General features: G+C 46.1%; 3 protein-coding genes across 3 annotated transcripts in view; 1 reads left to right on the top strand and 2 right to left on the bottom strand.

The window, feature by feature from the left end:
• The window catches only part of STK24 (serine/threonine kinase 24), a 38,131-nt gene extending 35,684 nt beyond the window's left edge, over window positions 1–2,447 (bottom strand). The window contains exon 1 of the mRNA XM_060233642.1: window positions 1,772–2,447. Coding sequence (XP_060089625.1) covers window positions 1,772–1,816 — 45 coding nt within the window. The 5' untranslated portion in view covers window positions 1,817–2,447. The remainder of the gene's footprint in view (window positions 1–1,771) is intronic.
• Window positions 1,902–3,564, top strand: LOC132568135 (chromobox protein homolog 3-like). The gene has a single exon (XM_060233644.1). It carries the CDS (start codon window positions 2,475–2,477, stop codon window positions 2,973–2,975), a length of 501 nt encoding a protein of 166 aa, XP_060089627.1. The 5' UTR covers window positions 1,902–2,474; the 3' UTR covers window positions 2,976–3,564.
• A 7,332-nt stretch (window positions 3,565–10,896) lies between these two features.
• SLC15A1 (solute carrier family 15 member 1) overlaps window positions 10,897–19,905 on the bottom strand; it is a 50,531-nt gene continuing 41,522 nt past the window's right edge. Inside the window, exons 20-23 of the mRNA XM_060233645.1 lie at window positions 15,340–15,439; window positions 13,964–14,110; window positions 13,464–13,571; window positions 10,897–11,696 (exon numbers count right to left, since the gene is read on the bottom strand). Coding sequence (XP_060089628.1) covers window positions 11,502–11,696; window positions 13,464–13,571; window positions 13,964–14,110; window positions 15,340–15,439 — 550 coding nt within the window. The 3' untranslated portion in view covers window positions 10,897–11,501. The remainder of the gene's footprint in view (window positions 11,697–13,463; window positions 13,572–13,963; window positions 14,111–15,339; window positions 15,440–19,905) is intronic.

A 19,905-nucleotide genomic window follows, 5' to 3' on the forward strand; every position in this document is an offset into this window, starting at 1 on the left:
TGAGTTATTGCCCTGACCTGGATAGCTCAGGCAAGTCTCATCTTGTCAGAACTCAGAAACTAAGCAGGGTTGACTCTAACGCAAGTACTTGGATGAGAGACTTCCTTAAAATACCAGCAGTTGGGAGGGCAGGGGTAGGCTTTATTCAACCACTTATCTGAATATTCTCCAGACACTTGGTAGGGGTTAGTCACAAGAAGTCACTATGTGTCCAGGGCCAGCCCTAGACTGTATGGCACTTTAGGCAGGGCCAACCCCTCCACTGATAACAGCACTGAATCACATGGGGGGGCACCCAATTCAGTGCCCCCAGAAGGCAATTGCCTACTGGCAGGGCTGGCCCTGGCACGCACACACAGAAATATATTTTTTTAAAACCCAAAATACAAAAAAACACCCCAACTGTTGAGTTACTGCAGTCTCAAGACAAAAAAAGCAAAAGTTACTTACGTTTAATCTCTTTATTAAGACAAAAGGATATAACAGAGATCTTGTGTGGCAGCAAATACTTTAACCAGACCCTGCAAATTACAATTTTACATGGCCAAAGATTATTTCAAGGCTGTTACTACACTGCCAACTTGCCATGCACCTCTAACAAAAACAAAACAAGAGAAACCAGTCTGAAGAGATACAAACCCTTCCACCTATTTATACATAGGCGCAACATTCCATGAATTCCCTTTTCAGATTAGAACTCAAAGTCATGCAGCACTCCACACTGAGCCAGGTGGGCACTACAGGTCACTCTGAAGGTCACTGAGAGTGCAAACATATGCAAGGTTAGTCTAGGCTCAACTCACTGATTTCAGCAGACTGCAATAACTCTGCCTTGTGATCCTTAACTCTCCTAAACACAAACTATTCCAGGTTTGCTTTTTATAGGAATACATGCACAACAAAATTGTTTGCAGCCACCCTGAGCTTCCTCACCCTCCACTCCTTTCCAGGAGGTGATATACCTTCTAAAAAAAATTAAGCAAGCAGGTGGCCTGAATTTAAGGAAGGGTTTTAACAGCAAGCAGGGAAGGTTGAATAACACTCCCGCCCCACACCCCTTCAGTGCCAGAGCCTGTTCTTCCATCTCAGCCACCATCTGCTCCATCACCCACAGATCCCCCCATTTGACATAGACCGCTTACCTACTGCTTTTGCCCCTACACACACACACAGAGAGCAAATAAACACCACCAAGAGGAAAGGGCAGGCCCGTAGGTACAGTGGGGCCCCAGGGGTCCAGGCCCCACCAACCAAACCCATGTGCAACTATTCTGGCCCCACCAATCAGTCCCCCATTGCTCTCCACCACTCTGTTCAAGAGGCCTTAACTCCTTTCTTTCTCCTCCTCCCCATCTTACCATTCCAGCCTGATAAAAAAGTGCAGGGGAAGATGAAACCTGGTGCAAAATTTTGTGATAATAAAAGGGATAACACGGCATTTTTAAGGGGTGTTCACATGATATTCTGAGAGTTGACACTGAGAGCCTCTTCCCCCCCACCCCCCACCCCAACAAGAAATCCTGCCTATGGCCCCACCAAATTTGAAATCCTGGCTACGGCCCTGGGAAAGGGAGAGACACACACTGACTCTCTAGCCTAGCCCAGAATGCGTGCAGGAGTGTGTGGGGCCAGAGACCTCCCCACTCCAGACCCTGTAGGGCAGAGGGCGGGGGGGGGGGAGCTGCCTACCCTCCCTTTCTAAAGCCAGGACTCGGGAACAGTAAAGGCAGGAGGGGGAGAAGAGAAGAAAGAGTGGAGGCGGGTTTCTCACCTGCATCCCCGGCAGGCCGGGCTGCTGCACAGGGGAGTGAGCCATGATGACGGAAGCGGTAGAGGACGAGGGGGTGGTGGTGGTGGCAGCGGCGGCGGCAACGCGCACGCGCACCCTCTCTCTCACCCTCACCTTCTACCCCCTCCCCGTTCCGCTGCGCGCGCGCGCGCCCTGTCCCTCTAGCTGCTGCTTCCAAGTCACGCCTCTCACCACCTCCTCCTCCCTCTCTCTTTCCCACCCTCCTCCTCCTCCTCCTCTTACGAGCGCCAAAGGCTACCCCAACGGACTACGGAAGGAACGTGCCCGCGAGTGCTTCAGGGCGCACGCGCGCAGAGGAGAGCGAGAGCAGCCGGGTTGGAGGAGGCGTGCCTGGCTCCGTCATCGACGATGAGAGGAGGAGCCACGCTTCTCCCCTCAGCCGGCCGGACCGGTGGTCGCGCGGTGTTGGGTGTCGGTTGCTCTGGCTCCTCCCACACCCGTTGGGTCTCTCGATCTCCCCAACTGACACAGTTGAGTCTCGTTTTCCCTTCAAGGCAGTTTTCTGCTGAGGGGGAGAGCTGCATAAAACGCGCTCTTTGCTTCGATGTCAAAGACCAACGACCTCCCCTCACGACCCGCCAAAAACGTCCTTGCTCGGGGTTTTCTCCCTAGTTCACCTTGAACCGCTTCCCACCTGAGAACCTCGCAGGGGCAAACGCGCAAAATGAGGAAGAAACACAGCGACAGAGGCAAAAACGTCGAAGAAGCGGAGCCCGAAGTTTTTGTTGTGGAGAAAGTCGTGGGTCGACGGGTAGCGAACGGAAAGGTTGAATACTTCTTGAAATGGAAGGGATTCGCTGATGCTGATAATACCTGGGAACCTGAAGAGAATTTGAACTGCCCGGAGTTAATACAAGCTTTTCTGAACTCTGCGAAAGCTGGGGAAGAGAAGGCAGAGGGCGCCAAAAGGAAAGCTCTGCCAGACGGTGAATCTGAGGGTAGTCAACCAAAGGAGAAGCAAGACTGCACTGATCAACCAAGAGGATTTGCGAGAGGTCTTGATCCTGAGCGAATCGTTGGAGCCACAGACAGTGGCGGGGAGCTAATGTTTCGTATGAAGTGGAAGGGCTCAGGTGAAGCGGACTTAGTGCTGGCCAAAGAAGCTAATGTGAAATGTCCCCAAATTGTCATTGCGTTTTATGAAGAGAGGCTAACTTGGCACTGATGCCGAAGACATTAGGCACAAGAATTGTTTTGCTTTTTTTTAATTAACGTATGTTTTTTTAAAAATGTCAACACTTGTTTGGTTTTGACTTAGCAGAAAAGTGGAAAATGTCTACATTCTAAAGATTAATTTGGTTGTTTTTGAAGTCATGTGTTTTGCATGAACTTTATAAAGCATTTTAGCTAATATGTGGGAAGCAGCATCAAATGCTCTCCCATAATGTGGTTAAGTTATTCTTAATGGCAGGTTGAACAAACTCAACAGGTGTTTTTGTAGTTCTCTATTTTGATTGACACGGATGCATCTTTTTCCCAACGTAGTCCTTCATCAGTACAAGTGGAGGTACACTTTTTTAAGAGCACTGACGTTCAGGATTGCACAGTAAATCTATAAGGCCAGGTTTTTAAAAGTATTTGTGGCTACTTGGTTCTGAGAGGACCAGGTAAAAACTTTGTCGTAAGTTGAAGGTGCAGACTGTATATTGTTTATTTTATCATAAATACTGGTGAATTGTGATCAATACAATACTTTTATCTTCTTGTTCCCTCTTCACCAAAAATAAAAAGGAAGAGTTCTATAAAGCTCAAAAGCTCCCTTGGTATTTTTTTTTTCAGTAGGTCCTCATCAAGTTATGCACTGTGCGTACTTTTCAAGCACACACACCCCACACACACTTTTCTTATCCAGAAAAGGGCAGAGCTAGCTGCAAGTGACCTTGGAAAAGAATGGGTGGGGACCCTGCCCACCCAACTGAGTTGGTTTCTTTCCTCTTGCCCCAAACAACACTTTTTCATTTTTGGTTCTTTGTGAACTTAGAAGTTGTGGGAAAATTTGCATTATTAATTAGTCAGCTGCACTGAACAACTGATATACACAAAGACTTCTAAGCATATCCATATCTATATGCATATATACATAGATCGATCTATCTGTGTATGCACATACGTGGTAGACCTTTTCTTGGAAGTTAAAAAGTCAACAGGATATAAACCCACACATGATGCTCCCTTAGCGCATGTATTACCTGATTATTTCTTAAACTAGACATGCAGGGAATTGATCCTGAGGCCTTATGCTGTCAAAGCAGACATGCTACCACTGGGCCACAGTGTGTTTTAGGCAAGGGAAACTACACTTCAGATCAAAACAACAAGTTCATGCATCTCTGTAAATGAAATGGAAGGTGCAACATCCTGCAGTCTCCGTTTGCACTGAGGAAGGGAAAGAGATTTAACCACTCTTGGCTCAGTCCTACAGACAGAGCATGGAGTGTTCTTAATACAGTCAGTATTGCATAGCCTAATCTGCCTCACAGGTGGAGAAGAGAATCTTGTATGAGTTACTTGAAGGAAGGGTAGGAGAAAATATAAGACAGTTGCTTTTGTATACCAGAGGGAAGTTCGGCAAAAGCTGTTTTTAATTTCCCTTCAAGCATTTAGTAACTGATGAAAACATTGTGGGTTTCAACACTTTTGAAGATTGTTTTGATTCAGAATATGTGGCCTCGAGATAACTACATTATACATTGAAATAGTTTTATATCACTTTAATTCATGTAGAACTTTAATTCAACTAAATGGGGGGTGGGGGCTGTAGACCTTCAATAGCTTCCCTCATCCCCTCTGCCAAATTACAGCAGCACAGTTTAAACTTGTATTGTAAATATGTTGAAGTGGGTTTCCATTTTTAAAATTCTCTTTCCCATCAAACATCTATAATCAAGAAGCAGCTGGGGAAGGAAGAATTTTTAAGGCCTAAGTAAAATTCAGGAACAGACCAAAACAGACATTACACAGCAGGTATCTACAGTAGTCTGATATCAAAACTCTTACTGTTGTTTCTGCTTGAGTTGTAGTCACAGGATGAAGAGAGGCCATAAGGAACTGAGACTTTGTTTTACACATGCATAGGAATGAGGTGGTAAGACAGAAATGTGTCATATCAGATTTCAGGTGGAAGATCACATGTCTGAATGCCTAAATGTGTGGAAAACTCCCTGCAGTAGAAAAATCAGCAGAGAACGTAAAAAATTTCTCCCTTCAGGTTTGCTATGCAGAATTTTTTGGAATACATCACCTGCTGTATAAAGTGATGGAGTCTCTTTAAAGTTGCCAACCTCAAGGTGGGCAACAAAAACAAGGGGAAAACACAGCGTAAGGAAGCAGCAAACCAGAACAACACCATGTACAGTACAGCAATACTATAAATGTATTAAGGGTTTACAACAAATATATTAAAATTATACTTTTCAGAGTCTCTGAAAACAGTGAACAATGATTGCTAATACTAGATAGATGTTGATAAGATGGCAGTCTCTAAAGACCCAGATAATGTAGATAAAGCAGCAACATGCTTTAAATATGTTTCTGAATTCTTCATGGTTGCAAATGTATCACAAGTTTCCAAATGGAACCAACACTTTAAAAGATCAATTTCACTAGCAGCAACATGCCCTCAATGGCAGAGTGGTTCTCCAAACCTGATTAAATTGATCTTTTGAGTATTGGTTACATTCAGAAAATTGTGATACATTTGCAACCATGAAGAAGAATTCAGAAACATGTTTAAAACCCGGGATGCATGTTATCACTTTACCTATATATTCTGAGTCCTTAGAAACTCATCAACACCTATCGAGTTCATCATTTGAGTTATAGGTTATAGGCTCATTGTTTCTCTTTTGGAATTTGTCTTAATGCAGGAAGATTGTATTGATATGTTTCATAATTTCTACATTGGATTATAAAAGAACACACTGAAAAGTATCGTTTTAATAATATGTTTCTTGTTGTAACCTCCAGGTAAGACCTGGAGTTCTCTCAGAATCACAACTGATTTCCAGACTACAGAGATAAGTATCCCTGGAGGGTGGACTCTATGATATCACATCTTGACTGAGCTCCCTTCCCAGGCTCCACGCCCCAAACTCCACGAATTTCCCAAGCTGGTGTTGACAGCTCTAGTGTTGTTCTCCTACATGCAAAAATCCAGCTCTAGCAAGGAACTTACCAGCAGCTGTGCAGAAGACTGCATGAGAAAGACCATGGCAGGGAAGAGTGAACACTGCAAGTTGAGCACCTACTGGGGAGAAACTAGGGATGCCAGCCTCCAGGTGGGACCTGAGGATCCCCTGGAATTACAGCACATCTCCAGCCCACAAAGATTAGTTCCCCTGGAGAAAATGGATGATTTAGAGAGTGGACTCTATGACATTGTATTCCACTGAGGTCCCTGTCCTCCCCAGGATACATCCCTAAATCTTCAGGAGTTTCCCAACCTGGATCTGGCCACCTTACCCCTCCATTCGCCACTGGTGGCCATGAGGGGCCCAGCAGCCCTAGGAGAAACATGTACAGAGGGCCCATCTAGACACAGTAGTTTCTTGTAGCAAAGTATAATTTGAAATGACTTTATGTATCAGGGATTGTGGGGGTAATATATATACAATATATAACAAGCCTTTCATCATTGTATTAAGAATGGCAAGTATTTGGTGTTTGTCTACTGCAAAATTAGTACTAAGACAAAAAGGAAAAGTGATTGCCTACTGTTTGAAATTCAGCAGTTACTAAATACAGTGTAGTCAACCTATGTAATTTCTTGATTTTTCATTTTCCATCTGCCAGTAACAAAACAATACTTAAATTCGACCTTGTTGCCTTCTGTAGTGAGAATTGCTTCTGAGTCTGTTGCCCACTCACAAGGGACAGTGACTCAACCCATGTAAACTGTCATATACATGTAACCATTCAACAGGGAGTTTGTTGGGCTAAAAGGAGAGAATGCAAATTTTGTTACAAAGTACTTTGAGACCCTTAAGATAACAGTCATTCTCTTGTGTTGTTTAGAACAGTGCAGATACCATACCAGGCTGTAAACAAAACATACACCTGAGAATAAAAAATAATCTAAATAGTTTTAGTTCCCAGCAGGAACTCATTTGCATATTAGGCCACACCCCTGATGTCACCCTTGTTTTGCGCAAGGCTTTTTGCCAAAAAAGCCCAGCAGAAACTTATTTGCATATTAGCCCACACCTCCTGACACAAAGCCATCCGAAACTGTGTTCCTGTTCAAAAAAAGCCCTAGTTTTAATTGAAATACATACAACTGATTTTAATAGAACAGCATGGAGTCCTATGATAGACTCCTCTGAAGCAATTACTTGAGTGTTTCCTAGCACTCTGAAATGTAGAATATTCTCTTGGAAGATGAAAAAAATAATTTTGTTGTATATGACACTATAGACAAGCCACCTTGGTATACACTTTGATAGAACTACAGGACCAAAAGGCCATGTAAAATTGCTAACTCCTGCTTTAGATTTTTGTAGATCTAGAATAGTCAGGGGTCTCGGCTTGACTTCGCGAACGAAGATTTAAGAAGGGTGCAGTAGTCCACGTCTGCTGCAGGCTCGCTGGTGGCTGACAAAACCAACGCGGGACAGGCAGATCCGGCCACAGTGGCTGCAGGGAAAAGTCTGATTTGGGGTTGGTGCTGTAGCAGTGCGATTCTTCCTCAATCTCCTTTTGTCCTCAAGACCAGCTATGCGTGCGTTCTTATTTATTTTATTTATTTATTTATTTATTTATTCGGGATTTGTATCCCGCCCTTCCCAGGAGTGGCTCAGGGCGGCTTCCAACAATAACAATTTAACAATTTAAATATAAACAATTAAATACTTCACATTTAAACATTAAAACCAATACATTTCAATTCATAAAAACAATGCAGCTTAAAACCAATAACATATCATTTTATATAAACAGATGGCAGGCCAGTTACGTCAAGTTCCATCCCGGCTAGGTGTAAGCTAGCCGGAAGAGGGTCGTCTTACAGGCCCTGCGGAATTGAGCCAAGTCCCGCAGGGCCCTCACCTCTTCCGGCAGCTGATTCCACCAAGTGGGGGCCATAACGGAAAAAGCCCTATCTCGAGTGACTTTCAGGCGGGCTTCTTTTGGCCCGGGGATAGAGAGGAGATTTTGTGTTCCTGACCTCAGTGCTCTCTGGGGAACGTATGGGGAGAGACGGTCCCTCAGGTAGGCAGGTCCCAGGCCATATAGGGCTTTAAAGGTAATAACCAGCACCTTGTACCGGACTCGATACATCACTGGAAGCCAGTGCAGAGTCCGAAGACCCGGCCGAATGTGTCCCCACTTTGGGAGACCCAATAACAGCCGGGCCGCGGCATTCTGCACCAGCTGCAGCTTTCGAGTCCGGGACAGGGGCAGCCCCATGTAGAGGGCATTGCAGTAGTCCAACCTCGAGGTGACCGTAGCATGGATCACTGTTGCTAGGTCGTCGCGCTCCAGGAAGGGGGCCAGCTGCCTTGCCCGCCTAAGATGAAAAAATGCGGACTTGGCAGCGGCTGCTATCTGAGCCTCCATCTTTAAGGAAGGCTCCAACAGCACCCCCAAGCTCCTGACTCTGTCCGCCGCCATCAGCGGCGCACCGTCAAAAGCTGGCAGGGGGATCCCCCCCCCCGGGCCGCGGCGACCCAAGCAAAGGACCTCTGTCTTCGTAGGATTTAGCTTCAGCCCACTCAGTCTGAGCCACTCAGCCACGGCCTGTAATGCCCGGTCCAGATTTTCCGGGGCGCAGACCGGCCGTCCGTCCATCAGTAGATAGAGCTGGGTGTCATCAGCATACTGGTGGCACCCCAGCCCATACCTTCGGGCTATCTGGGCAAGAGGCCGCATATAGATATTGAATAACATCGGGGAGAGAACCGCCCCCTGGGGCACACCACAATCAAGTGTGCGCCTCTGGGATAGCTCCCCCCCTACTGCGACCTTTTGTCCCCGACCTTCCAGGAAAGAGGAAAGCCACTGTAAGGCCAACCCCTGAATCCCCGCGTCGGCGAGGCGGCACGTCAGTAGCCGATGGTCAACCGTGTCGAACGCCGCCGACAGGTCTAACAGCATCAGCACCGCCGAGCCACCCCGATCCAGATGCCGTTGAAGGTCATCTACTAGGGCGACCAACACTGTCTCCGTCCCGTGTCCCGGGCGGAAGCCGGACTGAAATGGGTCGAGGATGGAAGCATCCTCCAGGAAATTCTGTAATTGCATCGCCACTGCCCTCTCAATAAGTTTACCCAAAAAGGGCAAATTAGAAACCGGCCGATAATGTGCCAATTGGGCCGGATCTAAAGATGGTTTTTTTAGGAGGGGACGGACCACAGCCTCTTTGAGTGGCGTTGGAAAGTGCCCTTCCGTTAGGGATCTATTTATGATATCCCGCACAGGATATCTAAGATCCCCCTGGCAAGATTTAATAAGCCAGGAAGGGCATGGGTCCAATTTACAAGTTGTTGGGCGAGCCAATAAGAGAATCCTGTCAACTTCCTCCAGGCTGAGGGGTCTAAAGCCATCCAGAGTATAATCCGAAGACAGGCTCGGGGCCTCAGGTTCGCTAACTGTCTCCAAACTGGCAGGGGGGTCGGGGCGGAGTGACGCGATTTTATCCGCAAAAAATTTCGCAAAAGCCTCACAGCCGATTTCCAATTCAATAGAATTTAACCTGCCTTGTGGCAGCGTTGTAAGTCCTCTAATTATATCAAATAATTGTGCCGGGCGCGAAGTTGCGGACGCAATCTTAGCCGCAAAGAATACTCTCTTTGCGGATTTGATTGCCATCTCATAGGCCTTCAAACTCTCTCTATAAGATGTTCGGGTCACTTCGTCTCGAGTACGCCGCCATTGCCTCTCTAGTCGTCTGAGCTCCCGCTTTTGTTGCCGCAGCTCCCGGTTAAACCAGGGCGACGGTTTCGGGCGGGGGCGCAGAGGGCGCCTGGGTGCGATCTCCTCAATGGCCCTGGAGAGCCCATCGTTCCAGGACTCTACCAGATCATCCAGGGAATCGCCAGCGGGCCAGGTATCCCGTAGAGCCGTTAGGAACCGTTCCGGGTCCATCAGGCTCCGCGGGTGAGCTAAAATACGCTCTCCGCCTAAACAGGTTTTGGGTGACACCTCCATACGGGCCTTAAGGGCAAAGTGATCTGACCATGGCACTGCTTCCGTTGCAATATCAGTCACTGATATTCCGGCCACAAAGACCAGGTCTAACATGTGTCCCGCCTGATGAGTGGGTGTTGTAACAACCTGGGAGAGTCCTAGTGTCGCCATGGATGACACCAGGTCCATCGCCTGGCTGGACGCCGCGTCGTCGGCATGGACATTGAAGTCACCCAAGACCAAAAGCCTTGGGTGCTCCAGCGCCCAGCCCGCCGCGGCCTCCACCAGGGATGGTAAGGCGCCGGCCGGTGCGTTAGGCGGTCGGTACACCAGCCAGATCGCCAACCCCTCCCCAACATCCCACATCAGGCCAACACATTCAACGCCCGGAATCTCTGGAGCCGGAAGAGCCCTAAAGGAGTAAGCCTCTCGTATGAAAAGTGCCACCCCACCCCCCCGCCCGCTAGTCCGTGACTGATGAAAGACCGAGTATCCTGGGGGGGCGGTCTGAGAGAGAGCTACCGTCTCCCCTTCACGCACCCAGGTCTCGGTCACGCAAGCCAGGTCCATGTCCTGTTCGGTCAGGAACTCCTGTAGGACAGAGGTCTTATTATTAATGGACCTGGCATTGCATAACACCAGTGACGGAGGCGGGTGATTCAACCTGGCCCCGCTACCTGTCACCTTCGGGATGGGGCGAAGGCTGGAAGGGGGTCGAGCACTATTATGTCTCAACCTCCTTCCCTTATAATTCTGCCTCGTCCCACCGTCATATCTTCCCCTCCCCAGGAGCACTGTCAAAGGAAGAGGGTATAAGTCAAAGTCTCTTGCGTTCTCAAAGTCAGGGGTATATATGAGCAAATTAGCTCAGCTTCAAGAAGCATTAATACCAGACTGGTCCACCCTCACCTCAGTGGACATGAAATGGAATGTTCTCTCACTCCAAAAACAAAGTTAAGACAGAATTGTTACAATTCAAGTTTTATTTTACACACTTTTTCTTCACAAAGCAAATCTTTTTTCTCTTCCACCACAATGGCTACCTGAGAGTGTTGCTCTTGCACATCAGCTGAAGAAAGACTTCTGTGGCATTATACTAGGGCGATATCATTCAGCAGGCTCAGATACTATATTTTCAGGGGGGAAATACATTTATTACACAATCATTATTTGTATGGCAGCACAAAAAAACCCCTTGCTGCTGTATATTGCCTGGGGAAAATACCTTGATCTGGGAATACTTGCTTTTCTACAATATAAAATTAAAAGGTGCACTGTATAAAAATAATACTTTCAAAGTCTTTTCAACATAGCCAAGTGCAGTTGGATTCAGATCCTTTATTCTTTAAAGAAGTGCAAATTCTGCTGAGAATGAGGTTATGGGCTTTCTCATTTTCATCTCCAACAGCAGATTTCCTGCTCTTAAACCTCCAGAGAGTATGTGCTGTTTGACTGTACTTTTTATCCATCTCAGTCTTGTGATGTCCAGTGACAAGAGTGTAGTGCTTCTGATCTCAACCTAAGAATGCAGTTGACTAGATGGCAGTTTACATTCGACCTGAATTTAGGTTCACATCTGAGTCTGTGCAACTGGTCCAGTTCCATTTTTAAAAACAGGTTCGTTCTTTTCTTTCTCTTTTTTTTCTTCCTCTACAAGTTGAGCTTCAATCTCAGCTGGGTCCACATAAGTGTAAAAATAGGCCATGATGGCAAAAATAATGGTCACTGCAACAAGCAAACCTGCAAACAGAACATATTCTGCCCACTGTGGATTAAAAGCGGAAAGAAAGGATTTTAGGAGTTTTACTTAACACAGTATACTACATTATTACTAAAGGAAAAAATATTTGGGTTAGCTGAAAGAATAAATACGAATCATATAACTTTTAAACTTGTTCCAGGCATCACTAAACTGGTGTGGCTGCAGGGCTTTTTTTTGTAGCAGGAACACTTTTGCATATTAAGCCACACATCCTTGATGTAGTAGTATCTACTACTATATAGTAGACAGCTTTTTTTGTGCCATCTCCCCAGGGAACCTGCCCAAGGGTGCTTACCAGGGCTTTTTTTGTAGCAGAAACTTCTTTGCATATCAGGCCACACACCCCTGATGTAGCCAATCCTCCTGGAGCTTACAGGGCTCTTAGTACAGGGCCTACTGTAAGCTCAAGGAGGATCGGCTACATCAGGGGTGTGTGGCCTAATATGCAAAGGAGTTCCTGTTACAAAAAAAGCCCTGACAGATCTATATAGTATCCATGCTCCATATGGCAGATGGATGGATGGTTGTGTCAGGGAGGCCAGATGGCTGACAGTCCACCACCTCAACCAAAGGCCCGGCAGAACAGCTCTATTTTACAGGCCCTGCGGAACTGCAACAGGTTTCATGGGGCACTGATCTCAGGCAGGAGCTTGTTCCACCAGGTGTGGGCCAGGACAGAAAAAGCCCCCACCTGGCCAAAAAAACCAGGTGCCATCAGGTGGTCCATCAGTGGGGCCAGGACACTAGAAGCCCTCCCACTGTTCCCACCCCCCCCCCCCCAAGCACCAAGAATACAGAGCATCACTGCCCCAGACAGTTCCAACAATACACTGTGGCTAATAGCCACTGATGGAGTTCTGCTCCATATGTTTATCCAATCCCCTCTTGAAGCTGTCTATGCTTGTAGCCGCTGCCACCTCCTGTGGCTGTGAATGCCATGTACTTATAAGAACATAAGAAAAGCCATGTTGGATCAGGCCAATGGCCCATCCAGTGCCATTGGAAGAGAGGGGTAGTGCTTGCTAGGCAATTGGAGACACCCAGCTGCTCCCACTTAACTCAGCAAGCATTACCTCTGACCACTGTGGTTCTTCCCTCCCTTCCACTCTGTTTCCAAGCCTTCTCAGCCTGCAAAAGACCACCTGGGTCTCTGCCTAGTCAGGGTGCCATCAGGTTGGGTTGCAGGATTGGGCCTCCATAGGGTTTTTGAAAGAAGAAAATCCCAACCTTAAAATGACAGCGGCATCTCCATGGTGGACATGGGGACACCATCACATCTAGTTGAGCTCTGGACCCAAGTCCATCACCATTTAGTGTTTGGGTTTTAGTTTTTCAAAATGGCACCAGGGCCAGATGCTGATGGGGATCATGGTGTGGGAGGATGAGGAGTTCCCACCTGCACCATTTTCGAGAACAAAAATGGCCATGAACTTTTGCTCACAAAAGCTTAAACCTTGGCAAATTTTGTTGGTCTTTACGGTATTACTGAACTTTAATATTATTCTAATCTAATCCCAAAAGACTTTAAATTTTTTTTAAAAAACCCTTAGGAACATCACAGTTTGTTTCTTGCCAGTCATAATGATTGCCTTACAACATCAATCTTTCTAATAAAGGTAAAAGTTTGCTATAACTAAGACACATAATACTCATCTGTGCCCATTCTTAATCATACCTTAGTGTTCAGCAATACCTTCAGCTGAAGGGGTTGTGTTCTAACACAGATTCCCATTTATTAAGCTTTCTATATTAACATTGAATTCCGCTTACCTGTTCACTAATTGTTGTAGCTCCAGCTATAATAAGAACAATTATGTTGCCAACTGCCACTGTTAACAGCCAGCCAGCCTGCAACACAGACTTCATATTGTTGGGTGCCTGTGGAAACAATATATTTAATGACATTGTTTTGCTTATTGATACAATACTTCAAGACAGACATATTAGCTGATTTATAACGGGGTTTCTAATGGTTTGGAAATTCAACTATCAGCTCAGAATTTATGGATAATTAAACTTTAGTTTTGAACAGAGTACAATTCTGAAATAAAACCTCAACACAACATTTCCAGAATCTCATACTCCTTTTCTGTATGGCAAGAAATTTGTACTGAATTGTGAAACAACTGCCACCATGAAAATTCACATGATTGAGGAATCACCTACTACAAATGTCAGAAAAAGCCCAAGGCTTATGAACAGTCTTTCTATAGAAATGCCTTTCTGTCTTAAATATCTCAATAATACCACTATGAAGTAAAGTCACCTACCTGTGAATATGAAAATGATAATCCAGTGACTGAGAAGACAACTTCGGCACAAGTAATAATGAAGTACTGCGGGATTTGCCAAGCCATACTGACAGAGTTGGGTGGAATATCTTCACTGTACGTGACCCTCAATCCAGTGCCATCACACTGAAATCAAAACCAAATTCCATATTAATGCATGCTTAAAAAGCCAACAGAATAGTTTTTTTCCCTTGTGTGTCACACACATAGCCATAAAGATGTCTAACAAGATCCAATAGAAATCAACATTTTAAGCTCTCTATACACAAAAGGAGCAACAAAATGACCCCCAATGCACCCCAATTTAAGGATCTCTGACGGACATCGAATTGCTACTGTGCACAAGCAGACCTCCCAAGCCACCATGGAACCCTCACTACGTTCGCAGAATCAAACAGCTCTGTACGTACGATGCCTCTTTACTCAAGTTAAGGGTGATCCATACAGCCAGAAGGTACATATGGATTTGGATTGAGAGATAATTTTACATAGACAGTTCCCATTAACAGAAATGCTTAAATTCTAAGTATGTTAGCAAATCATCAGGATACATTTTAGATAAAAACCAAAAACCTTTACACATTATAAAATGATGAGTTATATATTTTAAAATATAACACATGTGCTAGCTACGTTTACTGCCATTTGCATAAAGAAGATATTGGATTTCTATCCTATGGCGCAGAGTGATAAAGCAGCAGTACTGTGATCTGAACTCTCTGCTCACGACCTGAGTTCGATTTCAGCAGAAGCTGAATTCAGGCAACCGGCCCAAGGTTGACTCAGCCTTCCATCCTTCCGAGGTCGGTAAAATGAGTACCCAGCTTGCTGGGGGGAAAGTGTAAAAGACTGGGGAAGGCAATGGCAAACCACCCCATAAAAAGTCTGCCGTAAAAATGTTGTGAAAGCAACGTCACCCCAGAGTTGGAAACAACTGGTGCTTGCACAGGGGACCTTTCCTTTCCTATACTCTGACTCTTTTGAGTCTCAGAGTCCTCTACCTCCCCACCCCCCAACGACAGACACCCTGTGAGGTAGGTGGGGCTGAGAGAGCTTTTTACAAACAACAAAACGGGCATTTCAGTCCTAAGTGACATTTGCCTCCAAGACAAATGCCCTTTGCTTCAATCGCTTAATCTTATGCTAGCACAGGATTTGGCACACTGCTTGAATAGCAGTGCAGCAAGTTTTAAGAAAAAGGTGCAAGAAAGTCAAAAGATCAATTACATATAATCCATGTATAATAATGCAACAAGTTTTTAGCGGGGGGGGACCCTATCAACTTCACAGTATGCTTTAATTTTAAAAACACATGCAACACAATTCTGCATCAGCCTTTTAAAAATACAACTTACCCCTTCTACTATAATGGTATAAGCACTACCATACCCAAATAACTGAGACGGTTCTTCACAACTCTGACCATTGAATGGGACCATAACTGTAATCCTTTTTCTGAAGAAAAAAAAAAGTTAATCTACGTAACTATTTTAATTCATGCTTTTTAAATTTCGTAACTCTTATTGAAACCATTACTATTGCCTGTTAGCATTTTAGACATTATCTACAAGCTATCATTACCTGTATATTTGAGATCAACTGGCCTGATCTGAAGGGGGAATATCGTTTACAGTGTGCAATATACAAATTATAAAACATCATAGTTAGTAGTGATGAAGGTCAGCATTGTTCTACACTGTTTCCCACGTCCAGAAATGATGGAAACTGAGGTTTCACTTGTGACGAAAAGATAAATACACGCTCATACACAAACAACACTAGGTCAAAAGAATCCTCTGTTCAATACGCAAGATTCTAAAATACTTTCCAGAAAACACACAGAAACATTCCAGTTACAAGACTAAAACTTCCTTAGGCCAAACTCAAAACTACTGTTCTTTTACAATACTGGTCAGTAGAGTTTAGGTAGATTCAATAATGTTGTTTTCGAATGTAAAGCATTAGCCACTATCAGCAAAGCAGTACAGTAGATATTTTCTCAGGTAATCTAAACCAACTTTCAACTGGTTTTTTCACACACTACAATCTTGAACAACTCTCCCATACTTTTACCTAGCTATAAAGCTTCTCAAGCTTACAAATACACCACTGCTTATATCCAGCTCTTTCACTCCCTGTGGCTGACAGGAGTTGCAGGGGAAGAGGAAATCAGATTGAAACAACAATATATGAGAGGAAAGAGATTAAATCCCCTTTCCCAGCCTTCACTGCTCTGATTTAATTCTGGTCTCCACCCAGCCATCTGCTACAGTTGGTGTAGTGGTTAAGTGTGCGGACTCTTATCTGGGAGAACCGGGTTTGATTCCCCACTCCTCCACTTGCAGCTGCTAGCATGGCCTTGGGTCAGCCATAGCTCTGGCAGAGGTTGTCCTTGAAAGGGCAGCTGCTGTGAGAGCCCTCTCCAGCTCCACCCACCTCACAGGGTGTCTGTTGTGGGGGAGGAAGGTAAAGGAGATTGTGAGCCGCTCTGAGACTCTTCGGAGTGGAGGGCAGGATATAAATCCAGTATCTTCTTCTTCTTCATCTACAGAGTCCTGAGCAAGGCTGGACAAAGGTCATTGAAACCTTCCAGGACTTATTAGTCTAGGGGCTTCCACCAAGTCTGAGATCATCTTCATTGACTCAGCCTGTGCATTCCCTGGTGAAAAGACAGGTTGCTTACCTGTAACTGTAGATCTTCGAGTGGTCATCTGTGCATTCACACTCATGGGATTGAGCGCTCGCGCCGATCTCCGAATTTGTACCTAAAAAGCTTGGGATTTTTTCGCACTCAGCACCAGTGGGCATGCGCAGGCATCCCAGTACACATGCTTACCAGTGCCAGCACGAGGATCCCGCCAGCTCCTTCCTGACCGCGGAAGCCCCTACCATAGGGAGACCATCAGCAGTGGGGAAGGAGGGTGGGTAGTGTGAATGCACAGATGACCACTCGAAGATCTACAGTTACAGGTAAGCAACCTGTCTATCTTCTTCGTGGTGTCTGTGCTTCACACTCATGGGAGATTAGCAAGCCAGACATACCTGGAGGCGGGAAGACGGTCAACCAGATGAGACAGCTTGCAGCACCACAGCTCCCAGACGAATCCTCTGCTGGGCATGCACATCCAAAGCGTAATGCTTCATGAAAGCATGAGGAGAGGACCAAGTGGCGGCCTTGCACACGTCCATCAAGGAAACACCCTTCAGGAACGCCACTGACATCGCCATCGTTCTAGTAGCGTCTCCACGAATGGGTCCAAGCAACGGCTTCTTCACCAGCAAGTAGCACAGTTTAATAGTCTCAGTAAGCCACTTTGAAAGCAACTGAGATGAAATTTTTGAACCCAATCTAGGAGCAGCATAGGAAACAAAAAGATGCTGGTCCTGACGAAAACTCTTAGAACGATTCAAATAAAAAAGTAACGCACGCTTAACATCCAAAGCGTGCCACCGACATTCCTCGTCCAAGGAAGGCGTGGGATAAAACGTGGGTAACCAAACATCCAACTTCAGATGAAACTGGTAAACCACCTTAGGGAGAAACGAAACATCAGGAACCAACAACACTCCAGACACATGAAAAACTAAGTATGAGTGGTCACAACGCATATCCATGAGCTCCCCCACACAACGTGCCAACGTGATTGCCACCAAAAATGCAGTCTTCCAGGATAGAAGCTGTAGGGAACAGGTTGCCATTGGTTCAAAAGGACGCCGAGTCAACCTATCCAATACTAACGGCAAATCCCACAACTGTGGAGGTGATCTAGACGGAGGATGCAATCTGACCAGTCCTTTCATAAATTGCTTCGAATGAGGGTGAGCAAACACCGAATGACCCCCAACAGATTCATGGTACACTGAAATTGTTGATAAATAAACTTTAGAAGAAAAGGAAAGTCCAGCATCCACCAAGGACAACAAAAAATAAAAAATCATCGGTAGGCCCACCCGTTGGGGTGAGACTGTAGGGTCGGCCAAAAACCAAAGAAACTTCCCCCACTTCCTGTCATAGGAAGCCTGGGTAGACAACTTTCTACTATTTAGAAAGACATGCTGGACTCTGCTCGAGACTTCGCAGGGTCGATGAACCACGCTGTCAGCTTCAGGTGAGGTATGTTGTGATGAAACACATGTCCCTCCTGGGCTGACAGAAGGTCCGGTTCCGCCGGGAACTGATAAAAAAAAAGCCTTCGCTAAATGAAGCAAAATCGGGAACCAGTTCTGCCAAGGCCACCACGGTGTGACTAGAATGCACCTTGGTTTCTCTCTCGTTATTTCGTTGACAACTTTTGTCAGCAGCGGAAGAGGCAGAAATAGATACAGGAACCAACCATTCCACAGGAACATTAGGCCGTCTCCCAAGGACTGGATCCGTTCCTCCCCTGGTGCAGAACAGGGGACACTTCCAATTCAGGGCTGTGGCGAAAACATCCACCTGAGGGTACCCCCAGAGCTGGAACACAGGTTGAAGGAAGCACCACTGCATCTCCCATTCATGTGGAGATGCTGCCCCTCTGCTCAACGAATCCGCCTGCAGATTGAGTGCTCCTGGAAGGTGCGCAGCCTTCACAGATGCCATGCTCCAGGCACTCCATCCACAGTTCTATTGCTAGTGCACAGAGCCGTCGGGAGACTGTCCCGCCCTGCCTGTTGACATAACAAAGGGCTGTAGTATTGTCCGTCAACAGAACCACAGCCTTCCCCGCCACCAGAGGACGAAAGGACCGAAGGGCGAAATGAATTGCCAACAGTTCAAGAAAGTTTATATGGCAACAAGTCAGCTGAGGAGGCCAAGGATCCCCCACACACAGAGAATCCATGTGAGCACCCCAGCCCCATAAGGACGCATCTGTGGTGATCATAACTGTCGTTACAGGCAGATGGAAGGGAGCTCCCTGACAGATGTTGTCTCTGGATGTCCACCATTCCAGGGCCCGAAGGATCAACGATGGAATCATGAACCTCTTTTGAGGTGAGTCCTGTAAAGGCCAAAACATTCTGAGGGACCAAAGTTGAAGCCCTCTCATATGCGGTTTTGCAAACAGTAACACACTGGTAGTCGCCGCCATCAGCCCCAGCATCCGCTGCAGCTGTTGTGCTGTGCCCCATTTCCAGCTTTGAAAAAGACAGACGAGATTGAAAATGTCCATCGCTCTCTGCTGAGGCAGAAAAGCACGATGAAGGTTTGTGTCCAGCAGAGCCCCTATAAACTGAACTGTCCTTGATAGTATGAGATGGGACTTTTTCATGTTGACCTGCAGACCTAAGGTGTGAAGAAGATGAAGAGTGGTTGCAATATGGCCGTATAGACACTCTTCCGAATCCGCCACAAGGAGCCAGTCGTCGATATATGGAAAAACAACTATGCCTTGAAGCCAAAGATATGCGGCTACAACACTCATCATCTTGGTAAACACCCGCAGTGCAGTACACAGGCCAAATGGAAGGGCTTTGAACTGAAAATGGTTGGAGCCTATCGCAAACCGGAGGAAATGCCTGGAAGCTGGATGGATGCTGACATGAAAGTAGGCATCCTTGAGATCCAACGTTGCCATGCAGTTCCCTTGGTTGATGAGGGGAAAGATTGTTTGCAGAGTAGACATCCTAAATTTCTGGTACATGATAAACTTGTTCAGATTTCGAAGGTCCATGATTGGTCTCAATCCCCCATCCCGTTTGGGAACCAGGAAATAACGAGAATAGAAACCCCCCCCCCCCCGTTCTGGCCGCTATTGGGACCGGTTCTATGGCTTCTTTCTGCAAGAGGTTGCTCACTTCCTCTAGCAGAGGGGGGGAAGGAGGTGTGGTAACAATCACTGACTGAGTCGGAGCCTGAACGAAGTCTATCTTGTAACCTGCTATGATGGAAAGAACCCATCTGTCTGTGGAGATGGACTCCCAAGCCGGGAGATGGTGAT

This window comes from Heteronotia binoei, chromosome 3, assembly GCF_032191835.1.
Source record: "Heteronotia binoei isolate CCM8104 ecotype False Entrance Well chromosome 3, APGP_CSIRO_Hbin_v1, whole genome shotgun sequence".
In the NCBI taxonomy this organism is placed as follows: domain Eukaryota; kingdom Metazoa; phylum Chordata; class Lepidosauria; order Squamata; family Gekkonidae; genus Heteronotia; species Heteronotia binoei.

Coding starts and splice junctions, on each gene's coding strand:
- LOC132568135 (XM_060233644.1), top strand. CDS start 2,475: ATGAGGAAGAAACACAGCGACAGAGGCAAAAACGTCGAAGAAGCGGAG.